The sequence below is a fragment of the Bidens hawaiensis genome, unplaced genomic scaffold, assembly GCF_021521415.1.
Source record: "Bidens hawaiensis isolate Kalapana, Puna unplaced genomic scaffold, B.hawaiensis_p1.1 tig00041678_1, whole genome shotgun sequence".
Taxonomy (NCBI): domain Eukaryota; kingdom Viridiplantae; phylum Streptophyta; class Magnoliopsida; order Asterales; family Asteraceae; genus Bidens; species Bidens hawaiensis.
In genome coordinates, this window is record NW_027497378.1 from 135613 (window position 1) to 158669 (window position 23057).

The 23057-nt window shown below is 40.9% G+C and overlaps 2 protein-coding genes and 1 pseudogene across 3 annotated transcripts; 2 read left to right on the forward strand and 1 right to left on the reverse strand.

Moving 5' to 3' along the window:
* Positions 1-413: 413 nt before the first annotated feature.
* LOC143593105 (ribonucleoside-diphosphate reductase small chain A-like) lies at positions 414-3427 on the reverse strand. Its single transcript, XM_077072835.1, has 9 exons — positions 3217-3427; positions 1812-1972; positions 1670-1718; positions 1456-1582; positions 1307-1372; positions 1112-1228; positions 854-1016; positions 685-755; positions 414-617 (listed from the first exon to the last, which is right to left on the reverse strand). Exons 1-9 carry the CDS (start codon positions 3374-3376, stop codon positions 503-505), a joined length of 1029 nt encoding a protein of 342 aa, XP_076928950.1. The 5' UTR covers positions 3377-3427; the 3' UTR covers positions 414-502.
* A 2154-nt stretch (positions 3428-5581) lies between these two features.
* On the forward strand, positions 5582-18086 carry LOC143593110 (endo-1,3;1,4-beta-D-glucanase-like; annotated as a pseudogene). The gene is made up of 7 exons (XR_013146043.1): positions 5582-5729; positions 5813-5834; positions 6929-7046; positions 7886-7976; positions 8114-8203; positions 17567-17667; positions 17796-18086. The product of XR_013146043.1 is annotated as an endo-1,3;1,4-beta-D-glucanase-like (transcript).
* Positions 18087-20002: 1916 nt separating this feature from the next.
* On the forward strand, positions 20003-22961 carry LOC143593111 (endo-1,3;1,4-beta-D-glucanase-like). Its single transcript, XM_077072840.1, has 7 exons — positions 20003-20171; positions 20258-20279; positions 20801-20918; positions 21636-21726; positions 22288-22377; positions 22530-22630; positions 22766-22961. Exons 1-7 carry the CDS (start codon positions 20024-20026, stop codon positions 22919-22921), a joined length of 726 nt encoding a protein of 241 aa, XP_076928955.1. The 5' UTR covers positions 20003-20023; the 3' UTR covers positions 22922-22961.
* Positions 22962-23057: the final 96 nt, after the last annotated feature.

Below are 23057 nucleotides of genomic sequence, written 5' to 3' on the forward strand. Positions count from 1 at the left end.
TCGTTAAACCCATCAGCGTGTCCCTCAAATGAGGGGCAGCTTTGTCCTTTCTCTCCCCAAATACACCCCTGCCCCTCACATGAGGGGGCTTGCAAATTAGGACTGGGGTTTATTTGAGAAGAAAAAGGACAAAGCTGCCCCTCATGCAACCAAACTTAACAAGGTTAATGAATTCGGGTTTAATTGCAAGTGAAATGAAACCACATGGATGAAAATCGCAAATTTGAAACTATTTGACTAAAACCGCAGATTTGGACAAACCACATGGACGAAAACCGCAGTTTACTCACTAAAATAATAATAATCAATACCATCGGTAAAGGGTATCTTTAAAAGAGCATCTCGTCTACTGGTACCAAGGTGTTCGATAAAGATGCAGATTTAAAAAGCTATCCTTATGCATACATGTAATGTATCTGATTTTATCAAACAATATACCAAAATGTCACAAATCCTTAAAATTATTCATTAGTTATTATAATAATATGAAAAATGATTTGGATTAAAAATCTGCATCCAAACTGAAGACAAAATTCTGGGCAGCATCTTGAAGGTTTGACATAACAGAAGCCCTTTGATAATCACCCACCCTTCTCTCAAAGAAATTTGCTTTTCCTCTAAAAAAAAAAAAAAAAAAGTTTAGCTATTAAAGACGACGATGCACTAGAGATTGATAACACTTACTGAAGTGAAATGAACTCCATCCAATCGAACGGGTTTTCTACGTTGTATTTCTTTTGACAGCCCAACGCAACCTGTCGTTCATTCGGGACATATTTTATCTCTAACATGTTAAAAGCATATAACTTTACTAAAAATGCCAAAACTATTGTATAAATAATATTATTCATACCAAGAGGCGATCGGCAACAAACTTAATGTATTGGCTCATGAGTTTCGCGTTCATGCCTATTAACGCGCATGGAAGTGACTCACAAACGAACTCGGTCTCTATTTCAACGGCTTCATGCACTATTTCGTTAACTTTTTCCCAAGGAAGCTGCTTTTGTAACAAACTGTAAAACAAGATCAAGTTTCTTAAAATATTATGTTAACAAAATTATGTTCTTTATTTATTTATTTTTTCTACTAAACGGGCCAACCGAATTACCTGTAAAGAAGGCAAGCAAAGTCACAATGCAAACCCTCATCTCTTGATATCAGTTCATTTGAAAAAGTCAACCCTGGCATCAGTCCCCTCTTCTTTAGCCAAAAAACTGAGCAAAAACTAAAAAAAAAAAAAGTGAATTTCAACAAATTATTCATATGTGACTGTTTTATATTTTTAAAAACTATAACCGCGTACCTTCCTGAGAAAAAAATTCCTTCGACACACGCAAAGGCTACGAGTCTTCCTGCAAATGAATTTGAGCTGCAAAAAAAAAAGCAAGCAGAATAGTGATTATAAGTTGTAATCTAATTTAAGTGTGTTTAACTGTTTATTAAGGAAATTACCTTTTAATCCAGTTTAAGGCCCATTGGGCCTTTCTTGCAACACAAGGAATGTTTTCTATAGCATTAAACAATCTGTATTTTTCCTTGGAGTCCTTAATGAATGTCTCCAAAAGCAAGCTATACATTTCTAAATATGTGCAAAATTAGTTAAAAAAAAATCAAATGAACATAAATAAAGTTATGAACTAAACTGTTAAGTTTATAAAAACTCCACCAGAGTGTACATTCTCCATAGCAATTTGGAACCCGTAAAATGCCCGAGCCTATCAACACAACACCTCAAATTAGGCACGAATCAAACAATCCAAGAACTTATATCCTGAATTACCGTAAAATAATAATAATAATAATGGAACCTCGGGTATTTGAATGTCATTAAGAAATCGTGCAGCGAGATTTTCCAAAACAATTCCATCTGATGCAGCATAAAAGGCTAAAATATGGCTTATGAACTGCTTCTCAGAGTCGGTTAATTTTTGCCATTGTTGTACATCCAAAGAGAGATCAACCTCCTCAGCTGAAACCAATGAAGTAACATCAAAATTGTTAAAAAGAAAGTATTCAAATTTGATTCGGGTGACATCAAAACCAATTTTTTTTATTCAAGACTCGGGGTTTGTATGATCTAAAAGTGTTGCATAAATACAAACCCGAGTCATCAAGAACACAGTAAAATTAATCTAAAACACAAGAAACTGATAACCCGTGTTACAAACTGCAGAAACAAGAAAACATCTTATATACAATCATGAAAATTTTAATAATTTAAAGCAAGAAAAACACACAATTTGCAAAACTGTACAATCAAGAAACGAAAAAACGCATACTTTATGGTGGAATATAAAGAGCTAAGTCTGTAAACAAACCGAACATTAACAAGGCCTTTTTAATGTTCGTCAGTGAAGCTTTTATCATACAGGCGAATGGTTCACAAACAATTAATCGAATGAAATACCTTGTTCGTGAACTGTTCGTGAACTGTTCATGAACGCAAATGAGCGAACACAACTGAACACAAAAAATGCTTTATTTTATTTGGCTAACCAAGTCAGTGTTAACGGTTCGGTTCAGTTCGGGCACCAAGACTATGTTGGTTTTCTTTTAACATTCATATTCATAAGCTAATTTTACACATAAATTATTCACATAATACTCAAATTTATTTTTGTTTTATGGTTAATATTTTTTCTTAAATCATTAAAAAGTATTAAAACAATCTTTAATGAACAAACATAAACAAAAAAAAAATTAACAAGCATAAACGAACTTCTTGTTCGTGTTCGTTCATTAAGAAAATGAACTTGTTCATGAACGGTTCAAGAACACGAACGAGCGAACACAGATGGACACAAACAATGTTTTATTTTATTTGACTAACCAAAATTGTCAGTGTCCACGGTTCAGTTCGGCTACCAAGATTGTGTTGGCGTTTTTTAGCATTCATATTCATATGTTAATTTTACACGTAAATTAATCACATAATACTCATACCTATCTTTATTTTGTGGTTAATATTTTTTTCTTAAATCTATACGATAATTTAAAAATTCATTGAAAGTATTAAAAAAACCTTTAATAAACAAACAGAAATTAACAAACTTCCCGCCAAACAGTTCACGTAATGTTCAGTTCCTTTACATCCCTATTAAAAAAACTAATACACCACCACCAAACAACAAGCACATAACAACATAACAATACTTTGAAGCAATAACAACAAAGAGTAAAAAAAATGATTAGATTAATATTAACAAAGATTACCAGTCCAGAAACTGGCTTGTGCTTTCTTATACATCTCCCAAAGTTGATTGTATCTAACAGGAAACATACAAAACCTCTGGTTTTGTTCAGCCAAAATTGGTTCATCATCTTCTTCTTCTTGTTTGTTTAGATGGTCTGTTTTGTTCTTCAAAGAACCCATGTTTTGTGTACGAGTTATGGATAATTGTGTGTTATCAAAACCCTACAAAAACCCTTCAAGAGTTTAGATAACTCCTCACACTTGGATGGTTTTTTAAGGGATATCTTTTGCGGGTAGTTTTTGGTGTGTTGACAAACGGTTTCATGTGAATCTTTTTAACTTTTTGTGTTTTTAATAAGTTGTATAAAGTCATTAGGTGTCCCTCATGTTTTACTATATGTGTGTTTTTATTCCTAAAACTTTACTATTAATATACTCCTTTAGTAACAAGTAACAACATTCTTTAACCAGGGTCGTCTTAATCCTTTTAGGAAGTGTTGTAAAAATCGTTAACTGTTAGTCGGGCGGTGGGGTGGGGACTAGCGATTAATTAAGATTAATCGGGATCAAGATTAATTGGGATTAATTAGATCAAGCTTTAATGTATAATTTTTAGTTTTATATATGTATGCACGTATTTTATATGTAATTTTCAGTTTTATACATACAAAAACACATTTTGGCCGGAAACTGATTGCAATCTGGCGAAAAAACATTGATTTTTGCTGGAGTCTCGCTCGAAACCGTTGATTTTGGTCAGAATCTCGCCGGAAACCGCCGATTTTTTTCCAGAACCTCTTTAGAAAAAGCCGATTAAGTTCGATTAATCCTGATTTCGGACGGATTTGACCATTAACCGATTAGAAAAATTAATCAATGAAGTGGGGGCTGGCGATTAATGGGGATTAATCGGCGCCTAGTCGAGATTTTTAAAACATTGCTTTTAGGGGCTCAAGCTGCTTAAATATTAGAGGTCCGATAAATGGGAAGAGTTGTTTTTGATTTTATGGCTCCTATATAATATATATGTATGTGTAATTATAAACCATGAATACTATCGTCGACAATCTCAAAATCAAAATCACCTACGTATAATTTGTTACCTATTATAATTGAGGGCCTAAAGCGATCACATTATTTCACTTCTCCTTAATCCAATCCCGTGTCTTTGCAAATTGCAACTGAAAATGGAGCCCAATATTATATATATAAAAATTTAAGATGTTACAACTTACAAATTACAAATATATCGAATATATGAAAACGATATACAAGCACGTATATGGTATTATACATACAAGTCACAACCTGAATCCTGAATCCGGGTCTGTAAACATGATATATGACCCCAAATCATATATATCACATATAAACCCAAATGTCAGCTAAATGAAGAGAATTGACGACATTGAATAATTGAAGAAGGATGAAATAGGTGGAAGAGGAGAGGGTTAGAAGTAGGGCTGTTCAAAAAGTTCGAGACTTGAAGCTCGAGCTCATGGCTCGCTCGATAAAAGCTCGAAGAAAACTAGCTAAAAAAACTTGATTTGAAACATCCTGAGCTGAGTTGGGCCATTTTTGTAACCGAGCCAAAATCGACCCAGACTCGGCTCGTTGGCTTGATCTTAAGCTTGTTTAACTTCAAAATCGTGCTAGAGCCTAGCTGAGTTGCCTCGTCTAATTTCGAGCCCGAGCTCGAAACCACCCTGGCTCGACTCAAGCTTGACTCGTGAACATCCCTATTGATGGAAGTGTCACAATTGAGGGAGGCTGGAAGGAGATGAAACGACGGTGGTGATGAAGTGTCACGCTGAGCAGGTAAAAAGAGAATATATATTTATCTTCACGTTTATTACTGTTGAATTTCACATAGTTAAAAACATAAAAAAAATATATTTATATATTGACGGTTGACCTAATCATTAGTCATAGAACACGTCTAGTGGAACAAAAATAATTACTCATATAAAGATATCAGAAAAATTAATTCTCCGCTTGCCCCTAGGGTTATTCATGAGTCAAAACTCCAAATCAGGCGAGGGTCTTGTGATGGGCCTGCTTACAAACCAAGCCAAAATCAAACTATCATTTCTTGATTAAGCGCATCGAATGAGTTTCAAGCGTCAAGCGGTCTGAAGTTTGGACAACCCTAGTCACCTCGTTAAAATTCCAATCATTTCTAGAAAATCAGAAACCTTAAATTATTAAAACCATACTATGTGTACCAATTTGCAAAGTCTGAACAACTCATGTGCATAAGTACAAACAATTAATAAACCCAAGGGTACTAAAGTGCACTAAAACACAAACACAAACACAAACACAAACACACACAATCACATAAAAGTCTACGAACACATGCTGTCTTGCTCCAGAAGCCAACTGATGTCTGGTCCGGCATGCTGTGATAACCCTCCGGCAGCCTCCTCCGGCGATGAATCCGGCGAAATAAAACAAATAGCATCTCTTAATTCTTATGTTTCCGGCAACCCTGATTCTAAAACTGCCATACTTTTCATTTCTGATGTTTATGGTATATTACTATATTCAACTCTGCTCCATATTTATTTATATTTATTTCACACTTTATTAGTTTTTTTTTTTTTTTTTTTGCAGGGTATGAAGCTCCAAAATTGAGGTATGCTTGTAGCAAGAACAACTGTGGGGTGTAAACGAAACGAGCCGAGCCAAGCCCGAGCTCTTTTCCTAAAGCTAAAGTCGTTTTTTCAAACTTGTGCTTGGCTCGTTTGTTATGTGTTAACAAATTTAAATACATTTTTTTATTATTTTTTATATTTTGGAAAAAAACTTCACAAATCTAAACGAGGTGAGCCCGAGCTCTTTTTCTGTAGCTTGAGCTTTTCGTAAGTCGTTTTTTCAAACTCGAGCTCAGCTTGTTTAATATATATTAATATTAATATATATTTTTAATTATTTTGAAAAAAAAAAAAACTTTAATGAATCTAAGCTCGGTTTCAAGCTTTTGTGCAGCACCTTAAACGATCCAAAGTTTGGCTCGAGCTTAGCTGTTTAGTTCGAAATTAATACACAAGAGTCCAAAAGAGTTTAAAACTTAAAAATGCACTAGGCTTGTTAGGGCTCGATGAGCCTAACTGATCTTTCCATACAAGGCTCAAGCTTGGGCTTGGGGTCGATAAGGCTCGGCTCGTTTCAAATTTTTTTTTGTTTAATCTGATCCTATCGTAAGCAGTTAATGCGGAAAAATATCATATATTAGTCGAGGGCCGATATTTGAGATATCGGTTATCACGGTGGGATATCGGTAATTTTAATATCATGCAGAATTTATATACATAGCACTTTAACACTAACAATTCAATATACTCTCCTACTATTAACAAATTATCCTTTTGCAACTTGCAAAACTGTAGCAAGTAGGAACTGATTAAGATTTAAGACTCAAAACACTAACATTAAACACTAAAAGTTGAAAATTAAGACTTAAAACACTGATACCGGGAATATCGGTGATATATCGGTCAAAATATTATCGGTTTCGATATTCTGACCGATATTTTGACTGATATTTCACATGAGGACCGATAACTGAGAATCAGAGATACCACTGATATTGACTGCGTAGATCTGATCTCATGTAGCTGTGAGCGGCTCGGCTCGGTTGGTTGTGCACCCCTAAGAAGAACTGATTACAGTCAACTGTTGTGTCATGGTGTCCTAATTGAGTTTATGGATTTTGATTTATTATTGCAGGCAAATTGCAGATAAAGTTGCATCTGCAGGATATTATGCTGTTGTTCCTCATTTGTTTTTTGGTGATCCATTCATCCCTAAAACACAACTGCCAGAGTGGTTAAAAAAACATCCCGCGGTTAGTTATGCTCCCAAATAATATTTTTGTTGTCAATTAAGATTTTAATATTTGCATTAGTACATATCAAGGCCATGTTTGGGATTGAGTTTGAAAACAGTTTATTGGCTTATTAGCTTTTTCAAAAAGCCGGGATTTGAGGGTTTTTGAAAAGAGCTTTTTAATCATTTAAAAAAGCTAAAATAAGAGGGACTTTTGCGTTTGTGAAACACCTTTTTAACTTATTGGCTTTTTAGAAAGCCAAACCAATAAGTCAATAAGTTAACTCACACTTTTGAATTATTTTTAATGTAATTATTATTTCTATTTTATATAACAATAACTTAGTAAATAGAAATAAAATATAAATATAAAATTTAGTACCATCTAAATTTCTTAAAAACATGATATGTAAATTACATTTTTCGTTCTTTATATATACAAAAAATTTCAGATTCGTCCTTGAAACTAAATAAATAACGTAAATCATTCTTTACATTCAAAATTTGCCACAGTTTTCATCCTTTCCACTGATGGACATTAGATTTTTCTGTTAAGCCCAGTCACATGCCTTGCACGCAAGGGTAGTTTTGTCATTTCATCATTTCTAAGACTTTTTGTGTAATTAAATTAATGTTTCTATTTTATAAAAAAAATACTCCAAAAACATTACATAATATTAAAAAACACTAAAGTCCATATTTTTTGCAATTTTATTATTAATTAGATCACTTCAAGGTTCGTTTGTGTAAATCAGATAGACATATTGCTCCTAGTGAGACCCTCAGCTCAAAGAAAAACTTTTGTTACAAGTTATAATAATAATACCTTTCTCGTTAATTATATTTTTCTTTGTATAGCTTCCAGCGGTGGATTTTGCAAAACCAATTATTCATGCTCTCAAAGAAAACGGTATATCTAAAATTGGTGCTGCAGGATTCTGTTGGGGTGGTAAGACTACCTTCTCAACAACTTTATTAAAAATTTTAATTTCTTGGTTTATAATAATAATAATAATAATAATAATAATAATAATAATAATACTTCACTATAGTTTAATACTTTAACTGCATCATTATCTTCTATAGCCAAAGTCGTCGTGGAGCTAGCAAAGGATGCAGATATACAAGTTGCAGCACTCTTGCATCCTACATTTGTCACTTTAGATGATATCAAGGGTACGTTTTCGCTCAAGAACGTTAATCATAATCCCTGTGTTCTCGAAAACGGTTCATGTTTGATTTTTCAATAGTCAAATGAAGAAACACTAACCGGACCCCGGGCAGGTTACTGGTAACCTGGGGGTTGGAGAGATGTTTCCCACGAGGGGTTAGACCCTTGGAAGATGGTTCTTCTGATAACCTGCAAAACAGACACCGTGAGCTCGTCACTGAGAAGGGGGGGGGGTTCCTCCTTGTGACCACCCTCCGGCGTGAGAATCAGACTAGATTGCTCTTTAAATATAAAAATATATTAAGAGATTGCTAGAGCAGATATCAGGTATATTATGATGATAATGTAATAAGATATGATAAGATGAGATGATCATACCATTTGTGGTATTTATAGCCGAAGGTAGGTTTCCAAGGGGTTTAGCCGGCCCAACACGCTACCAACTGTAACCTATGCACGTGCCCTGCCTGTGAGTGGTGGATAGGTAGCGGCTGACACAGAGCAGGCGTGTCGTGCACTCTTCCTCTTCTGCCAACTACAGGCTAGGCACGTGGTATGGCAGGAGTTGGTGGGTAGGCGGCGGCTATTGGTCACAGTGCTGTGGCGTGCTGTCTGCCATGCTGCTGTCAGTGAGCTGTCGCATCTCTGATCAGATCTTTTGCCCATACCTCGTCAGGTACAGTAAAAGATCCTTCAGTATACGGACTGGCTTATTTGGGCGGGAGTATTCCCCCTCCCGCCTCTGTGCGGGATTGCTCCCGGCTTGGCTCATTCCTTCAGGTGACACTGAACGATTGAGAGCTAAGTGCCTTGTGCGTGTAGCCATGCTGCGCGGGTGGCCTTCCCTAATGGCTTGTATCCGAGGCTGCGGGGACAGGCGGAGTCCTTCACCATTGGGAGGCATTTCCTGCGGGACCAGCTTGCGTACTGCGCGTAAGGACGTTACGTCTCTGAGCATGGTTGGTCCTGCGGATCCAGTTGGTCTCTGCGCAGACGTCCCTGTTTAAGGTGAGTCTTGCGGGTCCGACTGGGCTCTGCTGGGACCTACCTCTTCAAGTCCCCCCAGTCCAATGTTCTTCTCATGAGTGTTTAATGAAGTGAGGTGAACTTTTTGGACTTGAGCAAAGGGTTTTGAAAAGGGTTTTGTAAGGTTTTCCATGGGGATTCTTTCCGCGGAAGTCCTTGTCACTTGCAGAAATGCCCGAGTTTCCTGCTTGGTCTTTGGGTATGATGCGGGTAGGTCTGTAACCTCCTCGCAAGTCAGGAGCATTGAGTCCCAGTTGTATGTATTTTCCATGAGGTTTTGGTAGTTTTGAACATAGTGATCAATTATGTTAAGACCACCAATTCCATCCTGGAGCTTCAAACAACGTAGTTCTCGATGTTCCCGCTATGCAGGGATGCTATTTCCGTTTCCGCAAGCATTGCCCAGAAGATCCTTCTTGGTTTCAATTCCCAGCGGAGCGCTAGGTATGTGAAGGGTTTTGCCTTAACACTGTACCTGCGCTCGTCTTACGGTTACTTTACTCTCAAGGTATTCCTGGCGTCAATTCCCTGCGGGTGCTAGGTATGTGAAGGGTTTTGCCTTAACACTGTACCCGCATCCGTCTTACGGTTACTTGTTCACCAAGGTTCTTGGCTTCAATTCCCTGCAGGTGCTAGGTATGTGAAGGGTTTTGCCTTAACACTGTACCCGCAGCCGGCTTACGGTTACTTGTTTGCCAAGGTTTATTTGGCTTCAATTCCCTGCGGGTGCTAGGTATGTGAAGGGTTTTGCCTTTACACTGTACCCGCATCCGTCTTACGGTTACTTGCTTGCCAAGGGGTAAGGGGTATTTTCCCGCTTACTTTTTAATACTTTCGAATTTTGAATTTTGAAATTCGAAGAGTTGGTGAAAAGATAAACCTCTGAAACGTCGTGCGACGGTTTCTTCTGACTGTGTCAGGACGTGCAGGAAGTTATGGTGACGTGACAGAACATGGTCATTCCAGTCGCTTTTTCAGGCGCGTGGGAGCGATTTTTCGGGCGCGTGGCCGCGAAATTACTGGCACACGTCCTTTCAACAGCTGTTGCCAGCTTACTTTTTGCCACGTGTCATAGTTTCATTGCACATTTGATTTCTCTCTCCTCCGCATTAAATTCACCGCATTAATTGCGATTACTATATAAAGGGGGAGAGGGTTATTTGCAATTCACACTTTCCACTTTCATCTCTTCTTCTCAAGTAATTTCCGGCGAATTTTTCTGTTCAGTAAAGCATTACCCTGAAATCTCTTTTCGTCTTTCTTCCACCATGTCTTCTCATGATGCTGATGACCAGAAGACTGCTGGCGAATGCCAGTGCTCTCTTCCTGTCGATCTGTACCAGTATATCATCAGGAAGTTTATGCTCGAGTCTCTCGAGCCTGAGTTTCCTGAACCCCACCATACTGTGTACGATGCCCCTAGTGGCAAGATCGGGGTTTATGCTGCATTCTTTGTCTACGGGAACCTTAGGTTTCCGTTGACAAAGTTTGTGTACCGTGTCCTAGAGAGGCACGGTGTGCACCTGACAGAGGTGCACCCTATGGCCATTGCCAAGGTCCGGCACTTTGAGTGGGTGTGCCGGATACTGGGCCTTGAGCCCCTCGTTGATCGCCTGATGACCTTCTATACATGGAGGTGCATCCAAGGGTGGTACACTCTTACAACCCGTATCAAGGGTTTAAAGATTTGTACCACCGAGCGGAGTCTTCGCTCATGGAGAAGAGAGTTCTTCTTCATATCCGCTCGCGCCATCCCCATCGCCATGAAGTTCAAGAATGGCCAGGCGCTTCCGAACCTTCCCGCCCTCAACTACGAGGAGGCGGAATGGTTCTCGAAGATTTCCCGGGTCCAGTCCCCGGTTTTCCGTTTTCCGGAGTCGGCGATGGTGATGTTGGGGATGAGCCGGGTGTGGAAGGCGGCGAATGCGGATAAGGTTCCGATCGTCCTTGAATATGGTTCGAACTCTGTCCCTTATGGTACGTCTTGTTTCATTTTGCTGACTTCGATTTTTACTAACTTTCTTGTTGATTTCAGAGGGGAACGATCTTCAGTCGCTCCTGAACCCGCGGGAGGAAGATGGTCCCGCGCGGATGGGTACTCGTGCTCTGGACGAGAACGAGTTGCCCATCTTAGAGCAGACCGCGGGTCGGTTCGTGGAGGTTTACCCGCCAGGCCAAGAGATCCTGAGCCACCGACGGCCAGGTAAGCCTATCTTCTACCCTGAACCTCTCAATGCTGTGCCTGCTGCTGGAGTTCATGACATTTCTTCTTCTGAGGAATCCGCAGAAGGTCCTCCACTGGTGCGGAAGAAAAAGGCTGCCGTCGGGAAGGGCAAGGAGAAGGTGGCCTCTACGGCCGACCCGGTAGTCCTATCTGACTCGGAGTCAGATAATGCAGAGGTGGCGGGGAAGCCCGGTGGTGAGGAGACCACCGCTCCGGAGGCTGCAGGTGTTACCTCCGGGGAGGCAGCGACGACGACGGTTACCGGTGTCAAGAGGCCGGCTCCATCGGGTTCGCCCCCGCTCGTCCGTGCGTTCAAGCTCAAGAAACCCCGTGAGTACCCCCATAATTCTTGTCTAGATTTGTTGTTTCAAATAAATTTTTCTAACACTTTTGCTTGTGCAGGTGTGGATGTTGACGCATTCCAGGGTGGAGTTGGAGCAAGTATTCCCCCGCCAATGACGGTAGGCTCGGTCAGCCTTCCCGAGGCGTCGACCCAGGCGTCTACGCTTGCTTCCGCTGGTTCCAGCCTTCCTGAGGCTGTTCCAGCTGAGAAGGTGTCTCCGCCGGCCGTGAGTGCAATTTTTACAGCATCTTTCACGGAGCCGGCGGTTACTGTTGCTGAGGAGGTGGCGCCAAACATGGCTACCACAGCGGCTGCCACTATACCTGCGCCACCGGCACCGACGGCCGGACCATCAGGTATGCGCCAGGTTTCCCGCCGATCTATGCCACCTTCCCGTCTGCCTGACCTGTTGGATGGATTTCCTTTAGGTTCAGGTGATGGGTTTGGCGGCTATCGGCCTGTTATTGACCCTACAGGTACGTAGGGTTCTTTTTCCCTTATATATTTTTATCATCTTTTCCTAACTGCCTTTGTTTCTTTTGCAGTGTCGGATTCCAATGAAGTGTATGTTCCAAGATGGAACATACGCCGAGGAACAACCCTTCGTACCCCTGTGGAGTGCGTGGACTGGGCTCGCCACGCTGCTCCTCATGGTGCGTTGGGGGAAGCCATGGCTAGCTACCAAGAGGGTAGGCTAACCAATGAGCTTCGGGTTCTCCAGGCCCGGACGCAGCCCCGCGTCGAGCTGCTTTGTCGTGAAAACGACAAGTTAAAAGCAGCTCGCGCCAAAGATGTATCTGAAGCGCGGGCTCTTCGGGAGGAGAACCGGCAGTTGGCCGCTGCCGCAGCCGAGAAGGAGAAGGCATTCAAGGCCCTCGAGGTTGAAGTCCAGGCGCGACTCGAGGCCCGCTCCAAGGCTGCCCAAGCTGTGAATGAACAGCTTCGGCTGGCCAAGGAGACTGCGCGAAACTCAACTGAGAGGGCTGCCAAGGCTGAAGCTGTTGTTGAGCCGCTTCGCGAAGAGAATGAGCAGCTTAAATGCAAATTAAAGGCTCTTCAGCATGCTCATGACGCCTTGGCAATGGAAGATGCCAAGAAGCTGCAAGAGATCCTTGACCAGAGGGGGGTGCTTGACCGCACTGAAAGGAAACTCAAAAGCGTCGAAGAGGCTGCCGCCAAGGAAGTTCAACTTGCCAACCTTGATAAAAACGGAGCTGAACGTGCTTACAAAGAAAGTCAAGCTACCCTCCAATGGCTGCTTCGAGAAGCGTTGCCTCAGGTATCTTTATCTTTTTCTTTACGCTTTCCGCTCGTAATTAGAAAATGTTCTAACTTGTATTCTTTTGTAGGTTGCGCGTCGGGTCCTTTCAGAGACCTCTTATGACGATGCGATGAGCGCAGCCCTCAACGCTTCTCATGAGGATGGGGAGAAGACTGGCTTCCTGCTCGGTCTAGGGTTTGCTGAGAGAGGCTTTCCGCCCTCCAACTTCCCTTTATTCAATGTTAATACTGAAGCTGCTTATGACCAAGCTGTGAACCAGTACGCTGCCTTCCCGCATCCAGTGGTGGAGAAGGTGAATGAGGCTGCTGCTGCTGATGATGGGCTAAACATCCTTAAGGCTTTCCTTGGGCAGCCACGCTCAGACGGTGCTGGTCCAAGCGGAGGTGGCCCTGAAGCCTGATCCTGAAGATCTCTTCCCACCGCTAGGATAGACTTAGCTTTGTATAGATTTCTTTTAGGCGGGTAGTTACCCGGCCACTGTTGTAATACATCATTGAAATATTAATCTTTTTGCGTATAAGACTGTTATTTCCTTCTTTGGGTTCCTTGCTTTATAAACTTATGACTTGCATACTTAGTTTAAATTAGCAATTTTCCAAGTGTTTAGAATAAGAACCTTTGAACGTGGTTGATAGTGGGTTAAAGTTTCGCTTCCTCCTTCGTGATTGTGCGGGTAGAACCGTCACTTGCACTTGGTAGGATGGCTAAACTTTAACTTTTATCTAACCTGCGTGCTGGTTTTTCTTACTTTTTTAGGATAAGTTAACCTTTGAACGTGGTTGATAATAGGTGTGAAGTTTTGCTTCCCCTTTCGTGATTGTGCGGGTAGAACCGTCACTTGCACTTAGTAGGATGGCAGAACTTTACCCTTATCTGACCTGCGTGTAGGTTTCTCATCTTTTGAGGATAAGTTAACCTTTGAACGTGGTTGATAATAGGTGTGAAGTTTTGCTTCCTCTTTCGTGATTGTGCGGGTAGAACCGTCACTTGCACTTAGTAGGATGGCAGAACTTTACCCTTATCTGACCTGCGTGTAGGTTTTTCTCATCTTTTGAGGATAAGTTAACCTTTGAACGTGGTTGATAATAGGTGAAGTTTTGCTTCCTCTTTCGTGATTGTGCGGGTAGAACCGTCACTTGCACTTAGTAGGATGGCAGAACTTTACCCTTATCTGACCTGCGTGTAGGTTTTTCTCATCTTTTTAAGAATTTTGTTTTGAACCGTTCGACGCGCGGTTGTCGATAGGTTAGTGTTCATTTTCCTTTCATGATTCATGCGGATAGACCGGCACTTTCATTTAATGGGATGAACTCTTTCAACTGACCTGCGTGTAGGTTTGCCACGTTATTGGGTTCGTGCGGGTAAGACCGCCTTCCCACGCAACGACTTCACGTAATGTGAATGTCGTCACCAGTGTTGGATAGTTTTAACCGTTCGACGCGCGGTTGTTGACAGGTTATTATTCAGTTTCCTTAATGATTCATGCGGATAGACCGGCACTTTCATTTTTGGGTGCTGAACTTTTTCCCCTTCAACTGACCTGCGTGAAGGTTTGTCACGTTATTGGGTTCGTGCGGGTAGGACCGCCTTCCCATGCAATGACTTCACGTAATTATGCGGTGAAAACCGGCATATTAGTGTCCAGAAAAGTATAAATGTAAAATCATCAGCTTCGATATTCTTAAAGAGAATCATTTCCATTAGAAGTGGCTCTTGGCCTTCTCTTTACAAATTGGAATTGATTACATGCAAACTGTGTAATTGAACTCCCTTCCATGTTGGGATGGGAGTGCCATCGAGCCGATACGCACCTGGTTCGGGATCTCGTTCTTTACGCAGCATGTAGTCTCGTTTTTGAAGCTGGAATTGGTTCGTGTTTTCCCCAGCTGGGGTTCTATACGCACTCGCCTGCCTAGCTTTTATTTCGCCACGAGGTGCGCGAGCGTCCCATCTCTGACGAATGTTTCGACCATGTCTTTTACGTCTATGCATTCTTCAGTGTTGTGGCCTTTTGTTCTGTGATAGTCACAGTACTTGCTCCGATCAGCATCGTGACGATGCCGGATTACTGGAGGCTTTGGCCATGGGAGCTCCTCAGTAGCAAATATGTCAGTGACGCTTTTGGTAAGTGGCGTCCATCTGGAGTTCCGGTGCGGCTTTACATTATCCCTTTCACCCAATCGGTGCTGTAAGCCGGATGAGGTGTCAAAGTTTACCCTTGACTGCCAAATGCCTTGCTTCCGTTTTTTGTTCAATCGGGCGGTGAGGACGTTGTCCTCTCTCGTCCTCTGGGTGTAAAGGTTTGTGTTCTGCGGAAGGTCTCTACCCAGTTGCTTCTCCGTTTCCGCATAGCGTTTGGCTGCTGTCATGATGCCATCCCATGTGGATGGCATTCCATCTTTACCCGTTAGGGTGCGGATAAGCTCTGGGTCTTGCGCGCCCTGGATGAAGGCTGCGCGAACAAGATCCTCGCTGATATTGCCCAAACTTAACTTCTTTGAGTTGAAGCGAGTGATGAAGTTTGGCAGAGATTCATCTTCTTCCCGTGTGCATTTGAGGATTGTCCATTGCTCCTCGGTATACTTTCGCTGCTGGCTGAAGTGTTGGCTAAACTTCTGCTGGAAGTCTGCCCAGTCGTAAATGTGGTTAACCGGTAAACGATCAAACCAAGCCCTAGCAGCCCCCACCAGCGTCATTTGGAACATGTAACACCACGTGGGTTCCGTCCAATTGCTAACGGTTGCCCCCGCTATGAACCTGTTCAAATGATCGTCTGGATCAGATAGGCCGTCATATGTGCCTATGTTAGGCATTTGTTTAGCACTTTTCGGGGCAATTGCTTCAGCAATGTCCCTTGCAAATTTGGACGTTCCTGCATTTGTAACGTTTGGTCTGAACGTTTTAGAGAAGTCTCGTGGACTTCTATCTATGCTTTTTGGTTTGAAGGCTTGTCCAAAATGCCTTTTCGCTTGGGTTTCCGTTTCTTTACGCTTCCCTTTTGCTTTATGACGAGGGTTCGCGTCGGAGTCGGATTCCTCCGAGTCATCCTCCCAGTATTCGAATTCGTCGGCCTGTTGCACGGAACGCAAGCGTTCATTTAACTCAGCCTGGAATTCCTTTTGTCGTGCCTCCGCCCATGCCTTGACTTCGTCGAGAGTCTGGCGGGGGAGTCTTCGTTTTTCAAACTGGGTATCGGTGGATCCCAGTAGGCGGTCATTTACTGCACTTGCCCCTGCTTTAGTAAGTGGGGTAGTGTTCGTAAAATTTACTTCACTTGCTCCGGCTTCGGTAGCCGGAGTAGTGTTTGTAAAAACTGTGTTGCCGGTATTCCCCCCAATAGCTGGGGTTGTGGTTACCGGAATTTCTCTAACCATCTTTTGTATAAAGTTTTGAAAAAACTGGAGAAAATTGTAGTTCTAGCTTTATGCACGGATGGCGCCAATGAAGAAACACTAACCGGACCCCGGGCAGGTTACTGGTAACCTGGGGGTTGGAGAGATGTTTCCCACGAGGGGTTAGACCCTTGGAAGATGGTTCTTCTGATAACCTGCAAAACAGACACCGTGAGCTCGTCACTGAGAAGGGGGGGGTTCCTCCTTGTGACCACCCTCCGGCGTGAGAATCAGACTAGATTGCTCTTTAAATATAAAAATATATTAAGAGATTGCTAGAGCAGATATCAGGTATATTATGATGATAATGTAATAAGATATGATAAGATGAGATGATCATACCATTTGTGGTATTTATAGCCGAAGGTAGGTTTCCAAGGGGTTTAGCCGGCCCAACACGCTACCAACTGTAACCTATGCACGTGCCCTGCCTGTGAGTGGTGGATAGGTAGCGGCTGACACAGAGCAGGCGTGTCGTGCACTCTTCCTCTTCTGCCAACTACAGGCTAGGCACGTGGTATGGCAGGAGTTGGTGGGTAGGCGGCGGCTATTGGTCACAGTGCTGTGGCGTGCTGTCTGCCATGCTGCTGTCAGTGAGCTGTCGCATCTCTGATCAGATCTTTTGCCCATACCTCGTCAGGTACAGTAAAAGATCCTTCAGTATACGGACTGGCTTATTTGGGCGGGAGTATTCCCCCTCCCGCCTCTGTGCGGGATTGCTCCCGGCTTGGCTCATTCCTTCAGGTGACACTGAACGATTGAGAGCTAAGTGCCTTGTGCGTGTAGCCATGCTGCGCGGGTGGCCTTCCCTAATGGCTTGTATCCGAGGCTGCGGGGACAGGCGGAGTCCTTCACCATTGGGAGGCATTTCCTGCGGGACCAGCTTGCGTACTGCGCGTAAGGACGTTACGTCTCTGAGCATGGTTGGTCCTGCGGATCCAGTTGGTCTCTGCGCAGACGTCCCTGTTTAAGGTGAGTCTTGCGGGTCCGACTGGGCTCTGCTGGGACCTACCTCTTCATCAAACGTAATAGAAAAGGTCAAACTTTTTTATCAGATATTTTCTTAACAGTTTTGTGTTTTTTGATGATGGTTTTATTTAGGGGTTAAGGTTCCAGTTGGGATATTCGGGGCTGAATTTGACAACATATCTCCTCCGGAAGTCGTTAAACAGTTTCAGGCTGCATTGGAAGCTAAACCTGAGGTAAGTGTTTGCAAGTCAACCCGACCCAGTGATCCGTTATCTAAAACACTCGTTTTTTTAAAAAAAAATTTAAATTTTTTTTATTTTTAATTTTTTTTTTAAATTTTAATTATATTTTTTTTATCTAGGTTGATCACTTTGTGAAGATATATCCGGGTACATCACATGGTTGGACCGTTAGATATAAAGATGACAACGGTTGTGGAACGTGCACAAGAGGCCCATCGGGATCTTTTGGGTTGGTTTGGTAAATGTCTCCCGGCGGCCCATTCGGCCCTGTAAAACCCGAACCATGAAAAATAAGAGATCTATCAAATAAAGTGTGTTTGAAGATATTAATCACATGATTGATTCTTTGTACTAGTGTGTAGGTTAATATGAAATTAAAGTTTGTGTTCTTGAGCTTGTTAATATGGTTTAGTTTGGATTTTAACCTGTTCTAAAATCAAATTCCGTTTGTTTTAATTATAATTTTATACCATTAACAACATCCAAACGATTACAAGAAGGTGGCATGTAAACAGGCAACAAGCTGCGTCGCAACCCCCTTTTAGATAGCAAATCCAGTCATACTAAAAACAAAGTTGTGGTGCCGATAAATTACTATGCACGACCCGTTGAACTTTGTTCAAAAAGTCAACGGCCTCTGGGGTTAAGAAACCAAATGTGTCAAAGGCAAAGGGATAAATATGTGTTGATTCTCTAGACAAGCTTTCTTGTGTTTAGCAACCTTACTCGACGCCGCCTACTACGTAGCCTGCCCCGCTACAAACCCATTGTCCTTTAGCCCAACAAGAGGAGATACTCCTGTGAGGTCCACACAAGCGTGTAAAGTGGACTCCCTTCAAGTGGATTCATCAGAAAGTTAATGGGGGCCTCCTTTTTAGCAGAAATTCCTGCCCGTTTAGGCGTTTAAGAACATCGCGTAGAACATCCCTCACCAAATCATGTATATACTTAAACCCGGGTAACTTCTTGCAGTGAACCGCATGCTCAACAAAAGAATCCAAACAAGCCTTACGGCAAACCAGCTCATCCGCCGGAAACAAAGGGATCATTAGCCAGTACTTAGGATGGTTCGGTACTCCAAAGCCGACATGTGTTGGCCCAGACCATCAATGGGGATTGCCGTTAGGAAATCTTGAGCCTGACGGGAGGATAGATCGAACTTCATTTCCAAACTCTCGACAATTCCACTATAAAGGGCACTCGCCAAATCATGTCGGGTTTTAGGGGGACACCTTTATTAGGAACCCGCTAAGGTCGAAATCAGGAAGTGACATGCCAACGGTGGATTTAAAGAGTTGGTAACATAAAACGAAGGTTAATTACACAAATAGTCCATAGGGGTTTTACCATAGTCACTTATTTCTGATTTAAATGTTTGTATTATGTACGGTTTAAAAAGTTACATGTTTGAGTTATGTGCCTTATATTACTAAGTTTAGATTTTAACTCTTAAAGTTTCTAACACAAATAGGCCATAACGCGCCCTATGTCCCCACGCCCTCTCTATGACTTGAAACCGGCTGCCACCGGCGCACCGCCAATCTCTCACTCACAATTGTACGGGTTTTTTTAGGGATTTGTTGTTGTTGTTATTATTATTTTATTTTTGCGGGTAGTGTTGATGTGTTGACAAACGGTTTCATGTGAGGTTTTTTTAACTTGTGTGATTTTAAGTTATATAAGCTACCCTTTATGTTTAATGGATTTGAGTTTTTATTCCTAGAACTTTTAAAAGTACAGAGTTAATTGGTTTTGCTCTGGGTTATTGGTTCCCTATTTCTAATGAGCTTGAGTTTTAACGCCAACTTTTGTTATGTCTGTGTAAAATGACAAAAATACCCTTGTGAAAAATATATGGACCGTTTACCCCTAAAAAAACAAAGAAGAAGACGATGAGAAAGCAGGCAGGACGTAGGGAGAGAAGAGAAAGCATACAACCTGATGATAAGATGGGGAGTTGCGTTAAAGACGAGTACGAAGAGCACGTATAGGGAGAAAGAATATGTTATACTTATTATTGTTTACTAAAAAAAAGTGTTACGTTAGAGACTAAGATCAAAGGTGTCCTCTAATCATCATGATGAGTTGGTCACTCTTTTAATAAACTCACCTATGAATATTCAAAAATGAATATCGGGCTCTTTCTATCGTTAGCGAGATTACATACATGCAATGCATCATATTAAATATAACTCATGTGTCTAAATATACAAACAATTTATGAACCTAAGGGTACAAGTTGACGCAAACGCAAACGCAAACGCAAACACAATCCCTTAAAGTCTCCGAACACATGCTGCCTAACACTCTTACTTACTTACTTACTTACTCACTTACTCCCCAAAAGATGTCCGGTCCGGCATGCTGTGATAACCCTCCGGGAGCTTCCTCCGGCGATGAATCCGGGAAAATAAAACAAATAGCATCACTCAATTCTTATGTTTCCGGCAACCCTGATTCTAAAACTGCTATACTTCTCATTTCTGATGTTTATGGTATATTACTATATTCAACTCTGCTCCATATTTATTTATTTCACACTTTATTAGTTTGATCTTCTTCTTCGTTTTTTTTTTGGCAGGTTATGAAGCTCCAAAATTGAGGTATGCTCGTAGCAAGAACAATTGCGGGGTGTAAACGAGCCGAGCCGAGCCCGAACACTTTTCCTAAAGCTAAAGTCGTTTTTTCAAACTTGAGCTTGGATCATTTGTTATGTATTAAAAAATTTATATACGTTTTTTAAAGTATTTTTTATATATTTGAAAAAAAATTAATGAATATTCTAGGCTCGAGCTTAATTGTGTGAAGTACCTTAAATGATCCAAAGTTCAGCTCAAGCTTAGCTCATTTATTCTGGAAAAACTTAACGAATCTAAGCTCGGCTCTAGCTCATGCACATTATCTTATACGATCCCAAGCTTGGCTGTGCAGTTCAAAATTACTACATAGAAGTCCAAAAAAGTAGAAACTCAAAAATAATTTCAAGTTTGTTTTTATCCAAACTCATGTAGCTCTGAGTGGCTCGGCTCATTTGCACCCCTAAGATGAACTAATTACAGTCAACTGTTGTGTCATGGTCTCCTAAATGAGATTATGGATTTTGGATTTTGATTTATTATTGCAGGCAAATTGCAGATAAAGTTGCATCTGCAGGATATTATGCAGTTGTTCCTGATTTGTTTTTTGGTGATCCATTCATTCCTAAAACACAACCGCAAGAGTGGTTAAATAAACATCCAGCGGTTAGTTATTATTATTTTAGTTAACAATAACTTACTAAATAAAAGTAAAATGTAAATTATAAGATTTATGTTATCTAAACTTCTTAAAATAATTACATAATATTTAAAAAAAAAACAACTCAAGTTCATATTGTTTGCAGTTTTAAAATTTCATTATCGTTAAATGAGATAGAGAGGTTTCTCCCGGTAAGACTCCGGCTCAAAGAAGCCATGTTTTATTATTACAATATAAAATACAAGTCACATAAAGCCTTTTTTTAATATAATATAACTAGCACCGACACCAAGAAAGAAAAATAAATAATATTGCGAAATCTGCAAGAACCAATAAAAATCATTCATTTATTTGTGTATTTATCCAAGACAACTCATAGTGGTTGGGTGTTGAGCTCGTTTTAGAGCCCACAACGAGCCACTACGCATGGTCTAAGTTTCTAACCCCACTAGTAAAACACATCATGATTATATGAATATACTTGAGTCGATATATGCATACATGAGTAAATTTATGTGTATACATATGCCATAAAAATCTAGAACACGTGTAGATTGACATTCTCTAATCTATAATCTACACGTGTACGAAACTCTTGTTACGTGTCAAAGACAACGCAAAGAAAATAGAGAAACTAATTAAGTAGATACAAAAGTCATTTAACTTTTTATATATATATGATTAGGCCTTTCTCATTAACTAATTATGTTTTTTTTCTATAGCTGCCAGCAGTGGACTTTGCTAAACCAGTTATTCATGCTCTAAAAGAAATGGGTATATCTAAAATTGGTGCAGCAGGATTCTGTTGGGGTGGTAAGACTACCTTCTCAACAATTCTATTAAAAATTTAATTTCTTGGTTTATATTATTATTATTATTAGAGTAAACTGCGGTTTTTGTCCCTATGGTTTGTCCAAATCTATGGTTTTAGTCAAATAATTTCAAATTTGCGATTTTCGTCCATATGGTTTCATTTCACTTGCAATTAAACCCGACCCGACTAACTCTGTTAAGTCTGGTCGTTAAACCCATCCCCTCACGTGAGAGGCAATTTTATCTTTTTTCTCCCCAAATAACCCCGACACTCTCACGTGAGGGGTTGGGCGTATTTGGGGTAAAAAGGACAAAACTGCCCCTCACATGAGGGGCACGCTGATGGGTTTAACGACCAGACTTAATGAGGTTAGTCGGGTCGGGTTTAATTGCAAGTGAAATGAAACCAAAGGGACGAAAATCGCAAATTTGAAACTATTGGACTAAAACCGCAGATTTAGACAAACCACAAGGACGAAAACCGCAAAACACTACTACTGCCGCTTCTACTACTACTTCACTTATAGTTTAATACTTTAATTGCATCATTATCTTCGATAGCCAAAGTCGTCGTGGAGCTAGCAAAGGATGCAGATATACAAGTTGCAGCACTCTTGCATCCTTCATTTGTTACTTTAGATGATATCAAGGGTACGTTTTCGCTCAAGAACGTTAATCATAATCCTTGTGTTCTCGAAAACGGTTCATGGTTGACTTTTCAATAGTCAAACGTACTAAAAAAGGTCAAATTTTTTGGTTCATATATTTTCTTAACAGTTTTTGTTTTTTGATGATGGTTTTAGGGGTTAAGGTTCCAGTTGGAATATTCGGGGCTGAATTTGACAACTTCTCTCCGCCAAAAGTCGTTAAACAATTTCAGGCTGCATTGGAAGCCAAACCTGAGGTAAGTGTTTGCAAGTTAACCTGACCCAGTAACCCGCTATCTAAACAACTCATTTTTTTTTATTTTTTTCTTTCTTTTTCTTTTTCTTTTTCTTTTTATTTGTTTATTTTCATTGACTGGTTTGTGGGTATGTAGGCTGATCACTTTGTGAAGATATATCCTGGTTCATCACATGGTTGGGCCGTTAGATATAAAGATGACATAACGGTTGTGGAACGTGCACAAGAGGCCCATCGGGATCTTTTGGGTTGGTTTGGTAATTGTCTCCCAGCGGCCCATTCGGCCCTGTAAAACCCGAACCATGAAAATAAGAGATGTATCAAATAAAAATAAAGTGTGTATGAAGACATCAATCAGTTGTTTGATTCTTATATGAAGTTAAAGTTTGTGTTCTTGATCTTGAGCTTGCTTTATGATTATTTGAGTC